Source organism: Colletotrichum destructivum, chromosome 3 (assembly GCF_034447905.1).
Source record: "Colletotrichum destructivum chromosome 3, complete sequence".
Lineage (NCBI taxonomy): Eukaryota > Fungi > Ascomycota > Sordariomycetes > Glomerellales > Glomerellaceae > Colletotrichum > Colletotrichum destructivum.
Genome location: NC_085898.1, coordinates 3,354,452 through 3,369,835, shown reverse-complemented (window position 1 = coordinate 3,369,835; position 15,384 = coordinate 3,354,452). Strand labels below are relative to the sequence as shown.

Genomic DNA, 15,384 nt, shown 5'->3' with positions numbered 1-15,384 from the left:
AGACAGCCTGAGAAGAGGCCATGTCGACATTGGCTGCTGGGCCGGGCGGACAGAACCATCTATCTAAGCATATGGCATTAAGTCACCTAGTGGGATTGCTGTAAGTATTTGTCTCTAATTAATGTAGTATCGAGGTGTCGAGGGCTGCAACAGTACTCCACCAAAATCACATAATTCGTACGGTTGAACGTTTCCTATAGTACTACCAAAGAGGCCAAGTTCGGTGCTAAGAGTAGGGTCTGGGGAAGGGCAAGTTTCTCAATATCTCAAAGCTTGAGATTAAGCTCTCCAGAACGACACAGGCGAGATGCACAGCGACGGCAACCGTCCGATGATAGCCCCTAGGTAGCCCGGGGCATGTGCGTGCATGGATGGCATGAATCCCACGAGGTGGTATCGGATCAGATTGGGCCAGGAAAACCCTTCAGAAACCCACCTCGGCCTAAATAGACGAGTTCGCAACCCACAGTGCTATACATTTCTGGTGGTGATTTGGCGTCCGGAAACCGTCTTGGCCGTCGTCTGTTAAAATACTAGCCATGTCAAGGCGCTCGCGCACGCCAAAAGAAGACATGAGGTGGCAGGGAAGAGGAGCGAAGGTACAGGTACATACTGAAAACCTTTCCTGGGGAGACAGAGACCGCTGGGGCACGCCGCTGTGTTCGCGGCACTCATCATTCGCCTACTACTGTAGGTACTAAGGTACGGGTATCCACTCACTCCAACCCCAGTCCTGTCCATGTTTGCCCGTCGTCCGTGATCGACTCGCTTCTCTTCATCTTTCGAACATCCCCTTCCCTCTGACATCTCTCTCCCCGGTGCTTCTTCTTACCCTTCGCCGAGAGAGTTGTCTTTCCTCAGGATTCAGAACGAGCGCGAACCAGTTCTGTTTTGCGCCGCGCCCGAACCGCCAACGACCCCTTTGCGCCCAGGTGTCTTTTCTTCGTTGTCTTGTTTTTTCCTATCGCTGGCCGGCTGAACCGCGTCCTCCGGGCCCATCTTCCCAGGCCGCCGACCACGATGGATTCCAACACGACCACCTTTACCTCGGTGTTGGCCAACGCCAAGCTGGGCAACGTCAACATCCCCCCTCAGATCGACTATGTCATCGAGACGGTCGCCAACGCCAGCGTCTGGACGATTCTCTTCACCCTACTGGCGCTCGCTGTCGCATACGACCAGAGTAAGTGATGCGCCTGGGCCCATTCTCGACGATAGAGCATTGCCTGACAATCACTAGTCAGCTACATCACCTCCAAGGGTTCCATTGCCGGACCTACCTTCAAGATGCCCTTCATTGGTCCCTTTTTGGAGTCCGTGAATCCCAAGTTCTCCGAGTACAAGGCCAAGTGGGCCAGCGGTCCTCTCAGCTGTGTTTCCGTTTTCCACAAGTGAGTGTAGAACTTGGCCCCTCTTCTGTTGGTGATATGCCTAACACCCGCAGGTTCGTTGTCATCGCCTCGACTCGTGACATGGCTCGCAAGGTCTTCAACTCGCCCGCCTACGTCAAACCTTGTGTTGTTGACGTCGCCCACAAGCTCCTCGGCCCAACCAACTGGGTTTTCCTTGACGGGAAGCCTCACGTCGATTTCCGCAAGGGCCTTAACGGTCTATTCACCCGCCAGGCCCTTGCCTCTTACCTGCCTGGTCAGGAGGCCGTGTACAAACAATTCTTCAAGGAGTTCCTCCAGATCACCAACGACGCGGGTGGAAAGCCCGTCCCCTACATGCCTGCTTTCCGCGATCTCATGACCGCCGTCTCGTGCCGCACTTTCGTCGGCCACTACATCTCGGACGAGGCCGTTCGCAAGATCTCCGCCGACTATTTCCTCATCACCGAGGCTCTCGAGCTCGTCAACTTCCCCGTCATCCTCCCCTTCACCAAGCCCTGGTACGGAAAGAAGGCCTCTGACATGGTTATCGGCGAATTTGCCAAGTGCTCTGCCAAGAGCAAGGTTCGCATGGCTGCTGGAGGGGACGTGACCTGCATCATGGACGCCTGGGTCAAGTCCATTCTCGAATCCAAGAAATGGCGCGAGGCCGAGGCCAGCGGCTCGACTGAGGGTCTTCAGAAGCCTCACCCTCTCCTCCGCGAGTTTTCCGACTACGAAATCGCCCAGACCGTCTTCACTTTCCTCTTCGCCTCGCAGGATGCCACCAGCAGTGCCGCCACTTGGCTTTTCCAGACCATGGCCCAGCGCCCTGACGTCCTCGACCGCGTTCGCGAGGAGAACATTAAGGTCCGCAACGGAGACCGCCACGCCGAACTGAACATGGACCAGCTGGAGTCCTTGACTTACACCCGTGCCGTCGTCCGCGAGCTGCTTCGCTACCGCCCTCCGGTCATCATGGTGCCTTACGTCGTTAAGAAGCCCTTCCCCATTACCCCTGACTACACTGTTCCCAAGGGTAAGCCGTGTTCGTTCGTGTGGTGCCGTCTGAATAGTCGTTAATGTGATTACAGGTGCCATGGTTATCCCCACTGTCTACCCTTCACTCCGTGATCCCGAGATCTACGACCGGCCCGACGAATTCGACCCCGAGCGTTACTACACCGGCGATGCCGAGGAGAAGGGCGCCAAGAACTTCCTCGTTTTCGGAACTGGCCCGCACTATTGTATCGGACAGACGTACGCTCAGCTGAACCTAGCCCTGATGATTGGCAAAGCATCCGTCCTGCTGGACTGGGTCCACCATCCCACGCCGAAGTCTGAGGAGATCAAGGTGTTCGCGACCATTTTCCCCATGGTATGTTTCTCTGCGTCGTCCCATAAAGAAATGGTAGTGTCAAATACTGACCAAACGCAGGACGACTGCCCTCTTACGTTCAAGGAGCGCGAGGCATAGATTTTTCATAGCGCTTCTCTCGGACTATGTGCTGGGAGTGGCTCTGCCCGATAAGTAAGCGAGCCGAACCTGTTCTGTCGATGCCGCAGGATCGCTGCTAAAGCGGTCCCGGTTGATGTCAGATGCCGGCAGTATTGGGGGGCTCGACGCAGTGTATGACTCAGAGAACGCGAGTCGAGATTGGTCGAAGCCAACCCTTAGACTAAAACTTGTAATAAACGTTTGTGTACATAATAAATCTAGAGACGTGGTCCTCGAAAGACGGGCAGCGGCCTGCACTACAATTCGGGTTGTTCTCGGGGCCGCGAACCCCGAGATGAGGATATTAAATAGACGGCCAATCTCAACGATGCTGATTGACGATAGAATCAGTCGAGTGTCAAATAGTAAAACAGTTCAAAAATCCTTGGGTGAAGTTGCGGTTGGCAAAGAGGATTTGCCTCGCAGGAGATCGCGTGATAACTGGCACTGCTGAGGGGTCTGATGGCCCTTAGTGTCGCTAGTAATGCTATGGTGAAGGGGTTCTGTGAAATGCCGGTGGAATGCCGTGCTACTATTGAAATAATTTAAATAAGGATGACGGAGTAGTTATTCAGTCGAACCACTTCCTGGGTGAAGCCCAGGTGGCTTCAGTCCTAAACGTAATCTTAGACGGGCGCCGGGATAGAATTCACGTTCCCCAGCGGCCCGGACCCCGCCGTCCAAGCCCACTGTAGCTCACCGTCCGGGACAACCTACAAGCACCAAGCTCCGTGCGGTCCGGCACCTTGCAAAACGTCATTCACCAGTGTTCGAAGCCACCAACCTGTCCTTCGCGTGAGACACCGGAGATACCAGAGCCACAAGAAACCACCTAGAGAGACCGAAAAGAAACAAATGGCTTCGGGAGGACGATTCTGTACGAACGCGCTTCGCGCGGGTAGTAGTCGCGTCGCCGCGCCGGCGGCGGCAGCGGTCTCGAGACGATGCTTCGCTGCTGCTACGTCGGCGGCCCTGATTTCATTCAGACTTGGGACCTCTGCGATCCGAGCGACGACAACAACGAGGACGACTGCTCCATACCGATGGAGGGCCGCGACCGCTGCGGCGCCGAGGTGCTTCTCGTCGGCGTCGGACGACTACCACGAGATGGCGGCGAATGGGAGCAAGCTCTGGAACTACGAGCAGATGGCCGAGTTGGCGAAGAACCCCAGGGGCGTCATTATCATCGGTATGTATTTCTTTCCCGGCCTACAGGCCAGACGGCGACGTCTACACCTACAGCCGTGCCCCCCTCTCATTCCCTTTGGAACCCTCCCTTCTCCAGTGTCCTCACACTAACGCCCGTTTGCCTCTTCACGCAGACTCCCGCGAACCAGGCGAGCTCGAGCAGACGGGCCGCATCCCCTCGGCCGTAAACATCCCCGTTGCGACGGCGCCTGAGAGCTTCCACATTCCTGAGGACGACTTTGAGGACCGGTACGGATTCCCACGGCCCGCCAAGGATACGGAGCTTGTCTTCTACTGCAAGGCCGGCGTGCGGAGCCGCGCGGCGGCGACGTTGGCCAAGGAGGCAGGATGGACCAGGGTCGGCGAGTACCCCGGAAGCTTCCTGGATTGGCAGAAGCACGGCGGCGAGGTCGAGACAGGTGGCAGGGGGCCGGGACAAGAGTGAGGCTGGCCATCCGTTTATGCTAGGGACTATGAGGAGGGCGGTCGAAAGAGGAGGGGACTGAAGCAGGTGTGCGGGATTCCAGGTGGCTGCATGGTACGGCAAAGCACATGATAGACAGGGTGCGCATTCAATCATGACATTCGTTGTACAGTATTGGTACATGGGAATATTTTTCCGCTCTGGCAGATAACACAATAGTTGCGATTGCAAAGTCCAAACCCGACGATCCCCTTCCTTCCTTGGCAACTCTAGCGGCTTTACAGAGTATTCCTCGTCCTTTCCGTCCTTTTCTTATCTTCAGTTTGCGTATGACAAACGGATCAGAAGAATGCGGGCTTGGGAGGCTGGCCGTCGGCCGGGGGCGCCGCGGCGGGCGGTTGCGCCGCTGCCGGGTCCTTGCTCGCAACGGGACTGTTGTGGGCGAAGAACAGGATCTTGATGGCGAGCGACAGGCCGAGGTGGAGGGCGACAACGACGACGAGCAGGATCTTGCTCGTCTGGTGGTCGGTGGCGCTGAGCACAGGGTAGAGGTTGCGCAGGAGGAATGCGATGGAGAGACCGCAGCCGACGGCGACAAAGACCCAGTTGAGGATGTTGATGGGTGACCAGCTAATAAGGGCGACAGGGATCCAGATGAGGTTGGCGTAGCCGTAGAGCGCCCATTGCTCGAGTAGGTTGGCCGAGTCAGAGCCGAAGTAGCGCAGGGCAAGATAGAGCGCGACGGGGACGAAGAGGGTGTAGCCGTAGATGAGGCCGGCAGCGCCTATGAAGCAGAAGCGTTAGTCTGAGTTGCTATCCCGACAAGCGAGCACTTCTCGTGACGAAACCCACCACTCAAGAGCTTGAAGTCGTAGGCAAACGGCCCGGTGCCGGTGCTCGCGAGATATTGGCTGATGGTGCCGCCGAGGAATAGGATCAGGACAACGGTCGTAGCGATCCAGAAGGGTCCGTAAAGGTCCGGGTTGCCCTCGAGGACGTCAAGAAAATTGGCACGTGGATACAGTGCAGCCCAGCAGCGCGAGAGGACAGCCGAGGTGTCGACGTCAAAATACTGGGCGTAGAAGTTGATGCTCCAGAGGAAGCGCTTTGAAGATCCGGACGAGGCCGTCGCGGGCGGAGGCAAACCGGACGCCGGTGCTTTGCGGGCCCCTGGCGTTGAGTCCTGGAAGTTGGAGCTGTGAAACTCTAGGTCATCTTGGAGGTCGGTGTGGCCGAGATCGCCCTGCAAAGGGTATTCAGTCAACCGATCCGTCGATGGGTCAGAGTAAGATATATGTCAAATGGCAAGGGAGCTGCTACCTCGTCGTCGACGTCCACGACAGCGTCGTATCCTGAGCCGGATCGCGACATGGCTGTAGAATGAAGATTAGGTTTGAAATGCTGCAGGTTAAGGAACGATCCGTCTCTGGGTTTTCGTTGACATTCGGCTGCTTCCACTTGGTTCGTTGTCGATGTAGGTGCACCGTAGAATCAGCTTTGTCCAGGTGGCCGTTACGTGTACCTGAAGCTTGGACAGGTGTCGTAATCCCATATATGCAACTTGGCCCTGTAGCTCCCTGATACTAGGGGGCCCACCAAGGGATAAATGGATGCTCATCCCCCCCTGCAGCTACAGCAATGGTTAGTGTTGCACTAATGCGGATAATTGGTGAATCTACCTACTCTATGCAACATGCAGAAGAGGTAGGTGAGATCATCAGTCACTTCGTGATCCGCAACATCTGATAAGATCACAAGCAATCAGGCAGGCTCACACGCAACGACGACGTCAAATTTAGGTCTGCGGCTCTGTATTTCACTACGGTGTTGGTATTTCACTGTAGTCAACGAAGCATTGTATGGCAAGTCAGTCTCCATGCCGCGCATCCATCATAGTACGTCTCTCATGCCCGTTAGCATCTCCAATATGCTGCACTCAGGACGCCCAGGCGCGCACTCTCGCCAAACGATTTTTTTTTTGTTCTCTTCCAGCTTCTCGACATCGAAACCCAGTGATGCAGGACGTAAGTGGCAGTCCCAATATTTGTTCTTTTCCCTGGCTTCCTTTTTTGTTGTTTTGACATTTGAGGTAGGAGGGCGACCAATTCAGTTTTTATTCGTAGAACTGCTTGCCGATGGAATGTAATGCTACCACAAAGCCCAGGAAAATTCGTATCCCTGCCATCCTCTCCAGAATGCCAGAACCCGTGACGCCGCAACCGTGATAAATCGTCTATTTGAGCTTCTTCTTGGGGCGGAGCTGGTTGGTGTGACCGCACTTGCGCTTACGGCAGTTGGTCGCACGGGGAGGGAGGCGAGCCTAGAGATGTGTTAATTTTTCTCATCACGGATGCGCCCACTGGTCGCCCATGAGTGGGAAGAGGCCACTTACGTAGCACTTGCGGCAGATCATCTTGTCGCAGTTGAACTTGGAGGCAAGAGCCTTGAGCGAGGGCTCGATGATACCACCACGGAGACGGAGGACCAGGTGGAGGGTGGACTCCTGTTTCGTATGTCAGCTTCTGTTCCCGTCCCTCATCTGACGTCCGACGCAGTCTTTTATTCCTGTGCCCTACTCCTTCCAAACGTCCAAAACTCGCAATACTCCACTGACCTTCTGGATGTTGTAGTCGGAAAGAGTGCGGCCGTCCTCGAGCTGCTTGCCGGCAAAGATCAAGCGCTGCTGGTCGGGGGGGATGCCCTCCTTGTCCTGGATCTTGGACTTGACATTGTCGATCGTGTCCGAGGACTCGACCTCAAGGGTAATGGTCTTACCCGTCAGGGTCTTCACGAAACTGTAGCCATCATCGTCAGCACCTCGGCGTCTTCGGATATATCGTCGTGTAGAAAGCCGGCGGGAAAGAATGCTGTCGCGCGCGTGGGCAGGGGATTGACTCGGGGGGCGTCTCACATCTGCACTGCGAAAGGAGAATTATTAGCATCACCGTCCAAAGATCATAAACAAAGAGACGCGCCGCATGACGCCGTCAACATGGGGGGGCTAGTTCTCTCATCACTTACTTTTGCCGACGTCCGTGAACTGGCTGTTGTTACCGAAGAGTTCTGGTGATCGCGGCAAATAATCGGTGGGGCGATGCTTGAGAATGGTGTTCAAGCAGCGAAGGCCAGAAAGAAACGGCAAGCCCTAATTAGGGCACGCAGATTGTCGCGTATGGTCCGAGCGTCTGAACAGGTGCGAAAGCTGGCATGCCGAGTTTGCGAAAGGCGGCTGCCCTGTAGGAATGGTACTCCCCGCCTCCGACGGCTCCTGCCCCGCACCTGTCCCTTCACTCAGGGCCCTGTAGATTTCCGATTCAGCCAGGTCGAGGTCACAGTGAGTGAACGAAGCGATGCTTTTGATGCGCATTCTGTCACTTGGTTTTAGTAGCGGTGGGTGTTTGAGACTGCTGAAAAATTGTTTCCATCTTGGGTATCTTTGCCTTATGACCGACGCATTACTTACTCTTGCACTTCTACACTTGCTGTCTACCTACCTAAGCCAAAGCTAAAAGCACTAACATGCCCCCGAAGCACTGAACTAGCCGGCTATGATGAACCCCACCTTCTCTCGACCTCTCGCTCTCGCTCTTACTCTCTTACAGAATCTCACAGAGTGATTTTATTCGGTAAATGTGGGTTGCTCAATCTCCGAGTCCAGATTCATGACCGATCGAGATCTCTCACGGCGTTCGTTTACCACACGGAGTTGCTCCTTTTGCCAGAACGTGATGTGCGCCTCGAGCATGTTGACTGCCCGTACCAACATGGGAACTGACAGCCCTGCAAGTTGAGCTGCAAGCTTGAAAAATTCTCTGCCTACTGGCGGCAAGTCTTCTTCCGACTTGTAAGAGTAGTATCTGCCCTTTCGTGGACTTCCCCCTGTCTGCCTCGGTTGTTCGGTTAGGTCATTGAACGATGCGGCTTGTGCTTGGATGGTGCGCAGGCGTGCGACCGTCTCATCTTCGAGGGTCTCGGAAAGTGCTTGCTTGGGAGGCTGCTCATCGACAGGAAAGTATCTCGCGAGCATCGTTTCCTCACCTGGGTGGGCGCCTATTAGTTCTTGAGCATATTACAGAGCCAGTTTTTCACAGCTGCTTACCTTGCGTATCAGCGAGCAGGGACAAGTGTGCAAAATACTCATCAAGCTCACCCGGCTTCATGGATATTATCTGTGATGCCGTAACATCTGTATAGTCGATGGTCGTCCGAGACGATTCTGGACTTAAAGCTGGCGCCATGATTCTTCTCCACTCTTCCCAGTCGAGTCTTGGCACCGTGAAGTTGTTCTCATTTCGAGCGAAACTCGTGGAGCCTTCGAAAGGGAAACAGTGCATGGTTGCGAGAACGAGAATTGCAATAAGGAGAATCTCCGGCTGGTGTATGAGACGGACTCGGGTCTTTTCAAGCGGGAAGCGAAAGGCCAGGTCGGCAATCGGTGGTATTCTGCGTGCAATGGCGATTGTCTCAACTACAAGCCGTCAGTCAGTCTGTGGGCGGCGCCAAGTTAGCTGAGGGCCTTACCGGGCAAGCCAAGTTCACGAGCATACTGCATCGTCATCAAGACGTCGTTAAGCGGGGGGAAGACCATGCTGTAATTGAGATGATACGACAGGGCAAGGTTCAAGACTGAGGCATGAAGTTCGCCCTGGTCGAACGTAGCCAGATGTGCTGACTTTAGCGGTGCGGTATACCACGGAGGTAATCTGTCACGCATTTCTCGAGGCAGCCGCCGATACTGTCAATCGTCAATAAAGTGTCAAAAACAACAGACGGTGCGACATACAGCTTGTTTGTAGGGGATGCTTCCTACCCTCGCCCACCTCGCAAGATCTCCGATCCGGGTTGGTATCCTGAGAAGAACACAACCAAGGAAGCAGAGACCCAGAGTATCCATCACCCGCGGCGCCGGCCATCCGTTGTCACTTTCCGCGGCCCAGCTCTGTGCCCTTTTAGTCGGCATGTGAGGCTGTTCATCTTGCGCGAGGTCAAGCTGTGAGCTGAAGAGAGATGGCTCCCCCTCCGAGGCCGAATCATCGTGAGTAACGGTCGCAGCTCCGCAGATCCGAAGGTCCCAAAGGTCGCGAACCACCGTTTCCAGTTCGGGTTTGTGACCCTTTTCCGTGACCAGCCAGAGTACTTGTTGTCTCAGTATGAGCTGAAGGCACTCGAGATACAAATCCCGTGCCTGTTGGCCGGTGAGCACCCGTTTCACGTGCTCCTTGATCTGTTTCTCTTTGCGAGATACCCGGCCCTTCTGGCCGAAATCCTCGTCGCCGAGGTCGAATTCCACATAGCCCTGGGTCCCGTGTCAGAAACCTCTCACACCGAGGAGAGCATACTGCTGTCAGACAAACCTCAAGTTGATGGCCTTCCTTGGCACAGTATCTCAGACCGTTCTCGAGGTACCACTTTCGTGAGCCACAAAACTCGCAACGTTCTCCCCGGGGAAACTTGTGAAGCTCCCTTTCCGATGCCATGATGAAGAAGCTAATGGTTTGAGAGCTGTTTAGTACAAGTTGAAGTTGGTTGAGCAGAATCGTCACAGTGTTTGTAAAGTTTTGTACAGTGCGTCGGAAATGGTCCCTCCAGGTTCTAGTCAACTAACCAGGTAGGTAGGCAGGTAGGTTGGCGGGCAGGCAGAACCCGGCAATATTGTTCACGTAACACAAAAACCCGAATACTATATATTAGGTTACCTACCTCGGTAGATATGTAGTTGACAATCTTCAGGAAACGGAAGGCCGCGGCTATGATTATGAAATAGATTGGCTGGTTCATCACTACAACGCATTCAGCACACTCGTCATGCTGTTCGATCAACATTTGCTCATTCTGCACAACTTGGTGCCTAAATCTAGCTGTCTATTAACCAACCAGCTGTCTGGAGCCGTTCGCCCATTCCATTTCCACCTACCTAGCTAGGTAGTTTGACTGAATCATCTTCTCGTTACGTAGTCCATTGGGTTAGGAAGAGTTTCGAACCAAGACTTGGTCACACGTTCACGGTGATCTGCGATACAGTACTTTCACAGGTGTACATAAACATGAACGAAAAACAGAGACGACGTGGTGGAGAAGTGTACCGCTTTTCCATCGGACAAGTCTGCTGCCACCGCGAGGCTCTCCCATTTTTTTCACCTATCCCATTGCTAGTCTGGTCGTCGTAAGAGTCTGTGAGACAGACAAAACAAAGGAAAAAGTCGTGCGACAAGTCTTGCAGTTGTCAAGTTCGCGTACCCAGTATCAAGTCCTGTCCAGATATGACCCTTTACGCAACGACTGACGGGGATACCGTTAATTTCGACGCGCCAAGAAATATCGCAAGAAATGTCCCCAGTCTGCCAACATCTGCCAACAAGGCCGCACGAAGTGAGGGCTTGTGGAAGTCATTGTCTGATGATGTAGTCGAGAATAGCAGCGCTTAGTTCTGCTTGGGGGCCTCCTTGGCCTCAACGGCGGCCTCCTCACCCATGGCGGTGAGAATGACGACGTCTGCAGTTCAAGGTTAGCTCCATTCCGTGTTGCGCGGCTGTGCGGGGTTCGGCAGGTCTCACTGGTGTCCTTCTCGTCAATCTTGAAAAGCTTGTTGATCTTCTCGCCAACCTCGCCGTCGGGAAGACGGACGTCGTCCTTGAGGTCACCGTCGTCGTTCATGAGGGACAGGAAACCATCATCGGAGATGTCGAGCTGGAGAAGTACATTGTTAGCAGGCCGCTGACCTTCCCTGGATGACAGGCGTCACTTACAAGCTGGAACTCCTTGCGGGAGACGTTGGGGACGTCCATGTTGTGGGTGGAGGGAGAGAGATCCTCAAGCTTCTTGCCAGTGAAGATGTCGATGGCGACCAAGTGAACCTTGGCGTGGCCGTGCTTGCCCGTCTTGGAGGTGGACATGTCGACAATCTTGCAGGGGCGGCCCTTGATGACGACGTGACCGTTCTTGCGCAGAGCAGAGCACTGCATGGGGAAGGTGAGAGACGCACCGGCGTCGGTGGACTCAAAGGTCATCTCATGCTGTCGGATTGTTGCGTTAGCAAAGTTGCCCCCCCCAAGAGATGTGCATATATCAACATGGCGTGAAATATGGTTCGAGACGGGGGAATAGGTTCGATTTCGCTAGTCGTATCCGATGCTCGATCGCGTTGCATGTGCGTCTGTCTGTAATGCGCAATGCCGTTGTGCGTCGAGATGCCCGCGGGGGTCTCGTAGACTGTTGTTGTGGGTGCGGGGTGGTAGTGGTGGCGGTGGTGGTTTTTTGCCCAGGCCCAAGTAACCGACATGACATCGCATGCGACCAAGGCGGGAGGGCGGGAAGAGAGAAGAGAGCACGAGTAGTAGAGCTACCGCGGAGGACTCACCTGGGCGTCGTCGTTGGACATTTTGAAGGATTGACTGGAAGATGTCTAAAAAATCGAAGGGGAAGATGTCGACAGGCAAAGGGGAATTACCCAGCAAAAGACGGCTGCTATATTTTTGAGGGGGGAGAGTTGTGAAAGGAAGAGAGCGGGCAGAGGGGGGGAATGGAGGGGAAAAAAGAAGCGAGGCGGGAGTAGATAATTTTTTTCCTGGTTTTATTATTGGTTTTTTCGCTCCTAGGCCCAGATTCGAGCCCCTCCCCTGGCCTCTCAGGCTTCGGCGTGCGACACAGCGACAGGGTACACATTGACGGTGCAAAAAAGGTGGAGTATGGGCGTTTTTCTCTCAGGCCGGCTGCTTGTCTGCCTGTCTGCTGTCTGTCACCCCGCCCCGGACAGCTAGAGTAACACTTAGGCCCGTCCCAGTCACTTATCGCATGCAAAGTACCTCCCTTATCGGACATGTTCTCCTCAACCCCCACTGAAGCTCAAGGTTTCGCCCGCCTGAGTTGTTGTACCAGCTTGCTGACCACCTGTAACGTTTGCCTTATCCAGGTATATCTCCCTGTCTCGCGCCCAAGGTTTCTCCCTCCGAAGACTTAACCGGCGGAGAGCGCCCAAGCCTGGGAAGACTGAACAGGAAGGACTGGACAGGAAGGGAAGGGAGGGTCCTGTGGCAACGGCCTTGTTCGACGCTAATGCCGACGGGCCAAATAGTCGCTAAGGTGGCCGTCGGTCGGCTCTTTCACAGCTCTTCCCCCACTACACTGCACTTGCCCTTCTGCTTCGGGTGTTGGGAGGGTATTTCGACGATACGCGCCTGAATTCCCACCGAAGATGAAGTCTTCCTCCCTTGCCCGCCTGCCCCGGATATGCTGTCAAGTACTACGGCATCCGACATGGGCTAGTCTCAATGCCAATCAATGGTCAGCCGAATAGAGAACGACGAGGATCTCAGGTAAATGGCCTGATCTCGTCCTTACCTCAGCTCAGCCGAGGTCGGGTAACCTCCAACAACATGTTGCACCTCTCTTCCGTCCCTCCCTAATGTTTCTTGTGTGCTCTTCTGCTCTTTTGCATATCCCAAAAGCCTGCCCCGCACGTTTGTTTTGCTGCGTTGACCCTCAAACGCTGCCCTGCAGTTGTTCAACCACGAACCCTCCTCCCCTCCCCACAAAGAAACTGATCCCTGCCGCGCCACTTGCTAGTACGTACCGACCACCGATGTGGCTGATGTAGCTCTACTGCTACCTACCCAATCAGAACACATCGCCTCCCTAAGGCCGTCCAGCCTTGTCTGTTGCGTCCTGTCTATTGACGCAACGTATCTTGGGTCTCAATCAGACAGGCTACTCGCAGATATCCTATTACCACGCCCCATTCGGATATCGAACCCTCGATGACATGGTGCTCAACTCCTCCGACCCAACCGCTTCGTAGCTTCCTCTCATCACAAGTCCACCATGTGGCTTGATCGGCTTGCAGTGCAGTCGAACCCATCTCCCTCCTCGTCGCAACCCGGCAGCCGTCCTTACTCCCCACTCCCACGACGAACATCGAGCAGCCCCTATGTGACCTCGCAAAGACCTGGCCTCACACCGAGAGGCTCACAGCTCTCCCTCATCTCCAACGACTCCTCGACCTCGCTTCTTGCTTCTCGCAGAGTCAATGGCTCGTCCGGCTTGAAGCAGTCCCAAACCACCTATGATGGGCCGGATTCGGTGGAGATTTTGGGCCAGATCCTGGGCACAACATCATTCGCCGAATCCGCTGTGAATAGGACGACGGGCTCAATCGGCGAACAGGACTTGGAGTTGGACTTCGATTTTGATGGGCTGAGTCTTCGACAGCTTGCCAGCTCCAACAAGGCTGGCACGGGAGATGCGGATAGTTACCGGCGGCAAACCACAGAAGAATGTATGCGAGTTCCCGGGACTTGCGACTTGTGTTGGCAGATTACTAACTTGCACGCCCAGTTGAAACCAGCAAAGCGCAGTTTGAGGATCTGCATCGATCCATTGCGGCATGCGATGGCGTCCTCGGCTCCGTCGAAACCAACCTCACAAGCTTCCGTAACGATCTTGCGGCTGTTTCCGCAGATATAGAAAGTCTACAATCCCGCTCCACGGCGCTCAATGTGCGATTGGAGAACCGGAAGGCAGTTGAGAAGGCGTTTGGCCCAGTCGTCGAGGAACTAAGCGTCTCCCCACACGTGGTATCCAAAATATCCGAGGGACATATCGACGAGACCTGGGTGAAGATGCTGGCAGACGTGGACAAGCGAGCCGCTTCTTACAAGAAGAGTATAGCAAGCCAAGGAGAGAGCAAGGCTTGGGCGGATCTTGGGCCACTGTTGGAGAAACTGACGATGAAAGCTGTCGAACGAATACGGGACTTCATAGTGGCCCAAATTAAGGCCCTACGGTCTCCTCATATCAACGCCCAAATCATTCAACAGCAGAACTTCTTGAAGTTTAAAGAGTTATACGCCTTTCTGCACAAGCACCACTCTAAGCTCGCAGAAGAGATCAGCCAGGCCTACATGAACACCATGAGGTGGTACTATGCAAACCAGTTTACGCGGTATCAGAAAGCATTGGACAAGCTCAAACTGCACACCATTGATAAAAATGATGTTCTGGGGCATGAAGAACCGACTCGAAGGGCCACGGTCCTGTCCGCCACGAAATCCACTGGCCCGCCGCATGATGCCTTCAACTTAGGCCGCCGGATTGATCTCCTGAAGACAAGCAATGCAGCCGCCCTCTCCTCTTATCTGGCCGAGGAGGACCAAACCACGCACTATCTGGAGTTTCCTTTCAGGAATTTCAACCTGGCGCTCATAGACAACGCCACCGCGGAATACACTTTCCTAGCCGCCTACTTCTCACCGCCGCTGTCACTACAGGCGGTCTCGCGACAATTCAACTACATTTTCGAACCTACGTTTGCGCTGGGCAGGACGCTGACCAGGACACTGACTGCCGAGTCTTACGACGCTCTGGGCTTATTGTTGTGCGTACGTCTCAACCAGCATCTGGCGTTCGAGTTGCAGAGGCGCAAGGTCCCCGCAGTCGACGGTTATATCAACATGACGACCATGCTTCTGTGGCCAAGGCTGCAGGTGGTGATGGATCACCACTGCGAGTCGGTGCGGCAGCTCACCAACTCTTTGCCCACCAAACCCAGGGCCGCTGACCAGAACAAACTGTCGGCGGCGCCGCATCTCGTCACACAAAGGTTTGGCCAAATTCTCCAGGGCGTTCTGGCGCTCAGCACCGAAGCCGGGGACGACGAGCCTGTGGTTGCCAGCTTGCGTCGCCTACGGTCCGAAGCGGAGGCCTTTTTGACGCGCCTCAGTCAGTCGTTCGGCGACAAACGAAAGCGCGAACGGTTTCTCTACAACAACTACTCGCTGATCTCGACAATTATCAGTGACGTTACTGGGAAATTGGCCGTGGAGCAGCAGGATCATTTCGAGGGACTGAAGTCGGCATTCCAGGAGGGTGTCTAAAAAGAAGGCAAGCAAAGTATTACCACAAGCACACAC

The 15,384-nt window shown here is 54.6% G+C and overlaps 7 protein-coding genes across 7 annotated transcripts; 3 read left to right on the top strand and 4 right to left on the bottom strand.

Moving 5' to 3' along the window:
• Positions 1-719: 719 nt before the first annotated feature.
• Positions 720-3,190, top strand: CDEST_05111 (Putative cytochrome P450). The gene is made up of 5 exons (XM_062921270.1): positions 720-1,183; positions 1,241-1,391; positions 1,445-2,409; positions 2,465-2,748; positions 2,809-3,190. Exons 1-5 carry the CDS (start codon positions 1,021-1,023, stop codon positions 2,845-2,847), a joined length of 1,602 nt encoding a protein of 533 aa, XP_062777321.1. The 5' UTR covers positions 720-1,020; the 3' UTR covers positions 2,848-3,190.
• A 195-nt stretch (positions 3,191-3,385) lies between these two features.
• Positions 3,386-4,641, top strand: CDEST_05110 (Putative Rhodanese-like domain-containing protein). Its single transcript, XM_062921269.1, has 2 exons — positions 3,386-4,057; positions 4,191-4,641. Exons 1-2 carry the CDS (start codon positions 3,724-3,726, stop codon positions 4,499-4,501), a joined length of 645 nt encoding a protein of 214 aa, XP_062777320.1. The 5' UTR covers positions 3,386-3,723; the 3' UTR covers positions 4,502-4,641.
• Positions 4,612-5,986, bottom strand: CDEST_05109 (Putative Yip1 domain, protein Yip5/YIPF1/YIPF2). Its single transcript, XM_062921268.1, has 3 exons — positions 5,801-5,986; positions 5,333-5,723; positions 4,612-5,264 (listed from the first exon to the last, which is right to left on the bottom strand). Exons 1-3 carry the CDS (start codon positions 5,849-5,851, stop codon positions 4,822-4,824), a joined length of 885 nt encoding a protein of 294 aa, XP_062777319.1. The 5' UTR covers positions 5,852-5,986; the 3' UTR covers positions 4,612-4,821.
• A 275-nt stretch (positions 5,987-6,261) lies between these two features.
• On the bottom strand, positions 6,262-7,689 carry CDEST_05108 (Putative zinc-binding ribosomal protein; the record flags this gene model as incomplete). Its single annotated transcript, XM_062921267.1, has 6 exons — positions 6,262-6,800; positions 6,873-6,983; positions 7,095-7,275; positions 7,392-7,398; positions 7,502-7,625; positions 7,672-7,689. 6 exons carry the CDS (start codon positions 7,687-7,689, stop codon positions 6,714-6,716), a joined length of 528 nt encoding a protein of 175 aa, XP_062777318.1. The 3' UTR covers positions 6,262-6,713.
• Positions 7,690-7,903: 214 nt separating this feature from the next.
• CDEST_05107 (Putative RNA polymerase I transcription initiation factor TAF1B/Rrn7) lies at positions 7,904-9,988 on the bottom strand. Its single transcript, XM_062921266.1, has 5 exons — positions 9,835-9,988; positions 9,264-9,776; positions 9,002-9,215; positions 8,580-8,948; positions 7,904-8,518 (listed from the first exon to the last, which is right to left on the bottom strand). Exons 1-5 carry the CDS (start codon positions 9,955-9,957, stop codon positions 8,100-8,102), a joined length of 1,638 nt encoding a protein of 545 aa, XP_062777317.1. The 5' UTR covers positions 9,958-9,988; the 3' UTR covers positions 7,904-8,099.
• Positions 9,989-10,426: 438 nt separating this feature from the next.
• CDEST_05106 (Putative large ribosomal subunit protein uL2, domain 2) lies at positions 10,427-12,012 on the bottom strand. The gene is made up of 4 exons (XM_062921265.1): positions 11,838-12,012; positions 11,227-11,493; positions 11,035-11,167; positions 10,427-10,972 (listed from the first exon to the last, which is right to left on the bottom strand). The coding sequence occupies exons 1-4, from the start codon at positions 11,856-11,858 to the stop codon at positions 10,902-10,904; spliced, it is 492 nt and encodes a 163-aa protein (XP_062777316.1). The 5' UTR covers positions 11,859-12,012; the 3' UTR covers positions 10,427-10,901.
• Positions 12,013-12,837: 825 nt separating this feature from the next.
• CDEST_05105 (uncharacterized protein) lies at positions 12,838-15,349 on the top strand. Its single transcript, XM_062921264.1, has 2 exons — positions 12,838-13,751; positions 13,811-15,349. Exons 1-2 carry the CDS (start codon positions 13,298-13,300, stop codon positions 15,346-15,348), a joined length of 1,992 nt encoding a protein of 663 aa, XP_062777315.1. The 5' UTR covers positions 12,838-13,297; the 3' UTR covers position 15,349.
• The last annotated feature ends 35 nt before the right edge of the window (positions 15,350-15,384 follow it).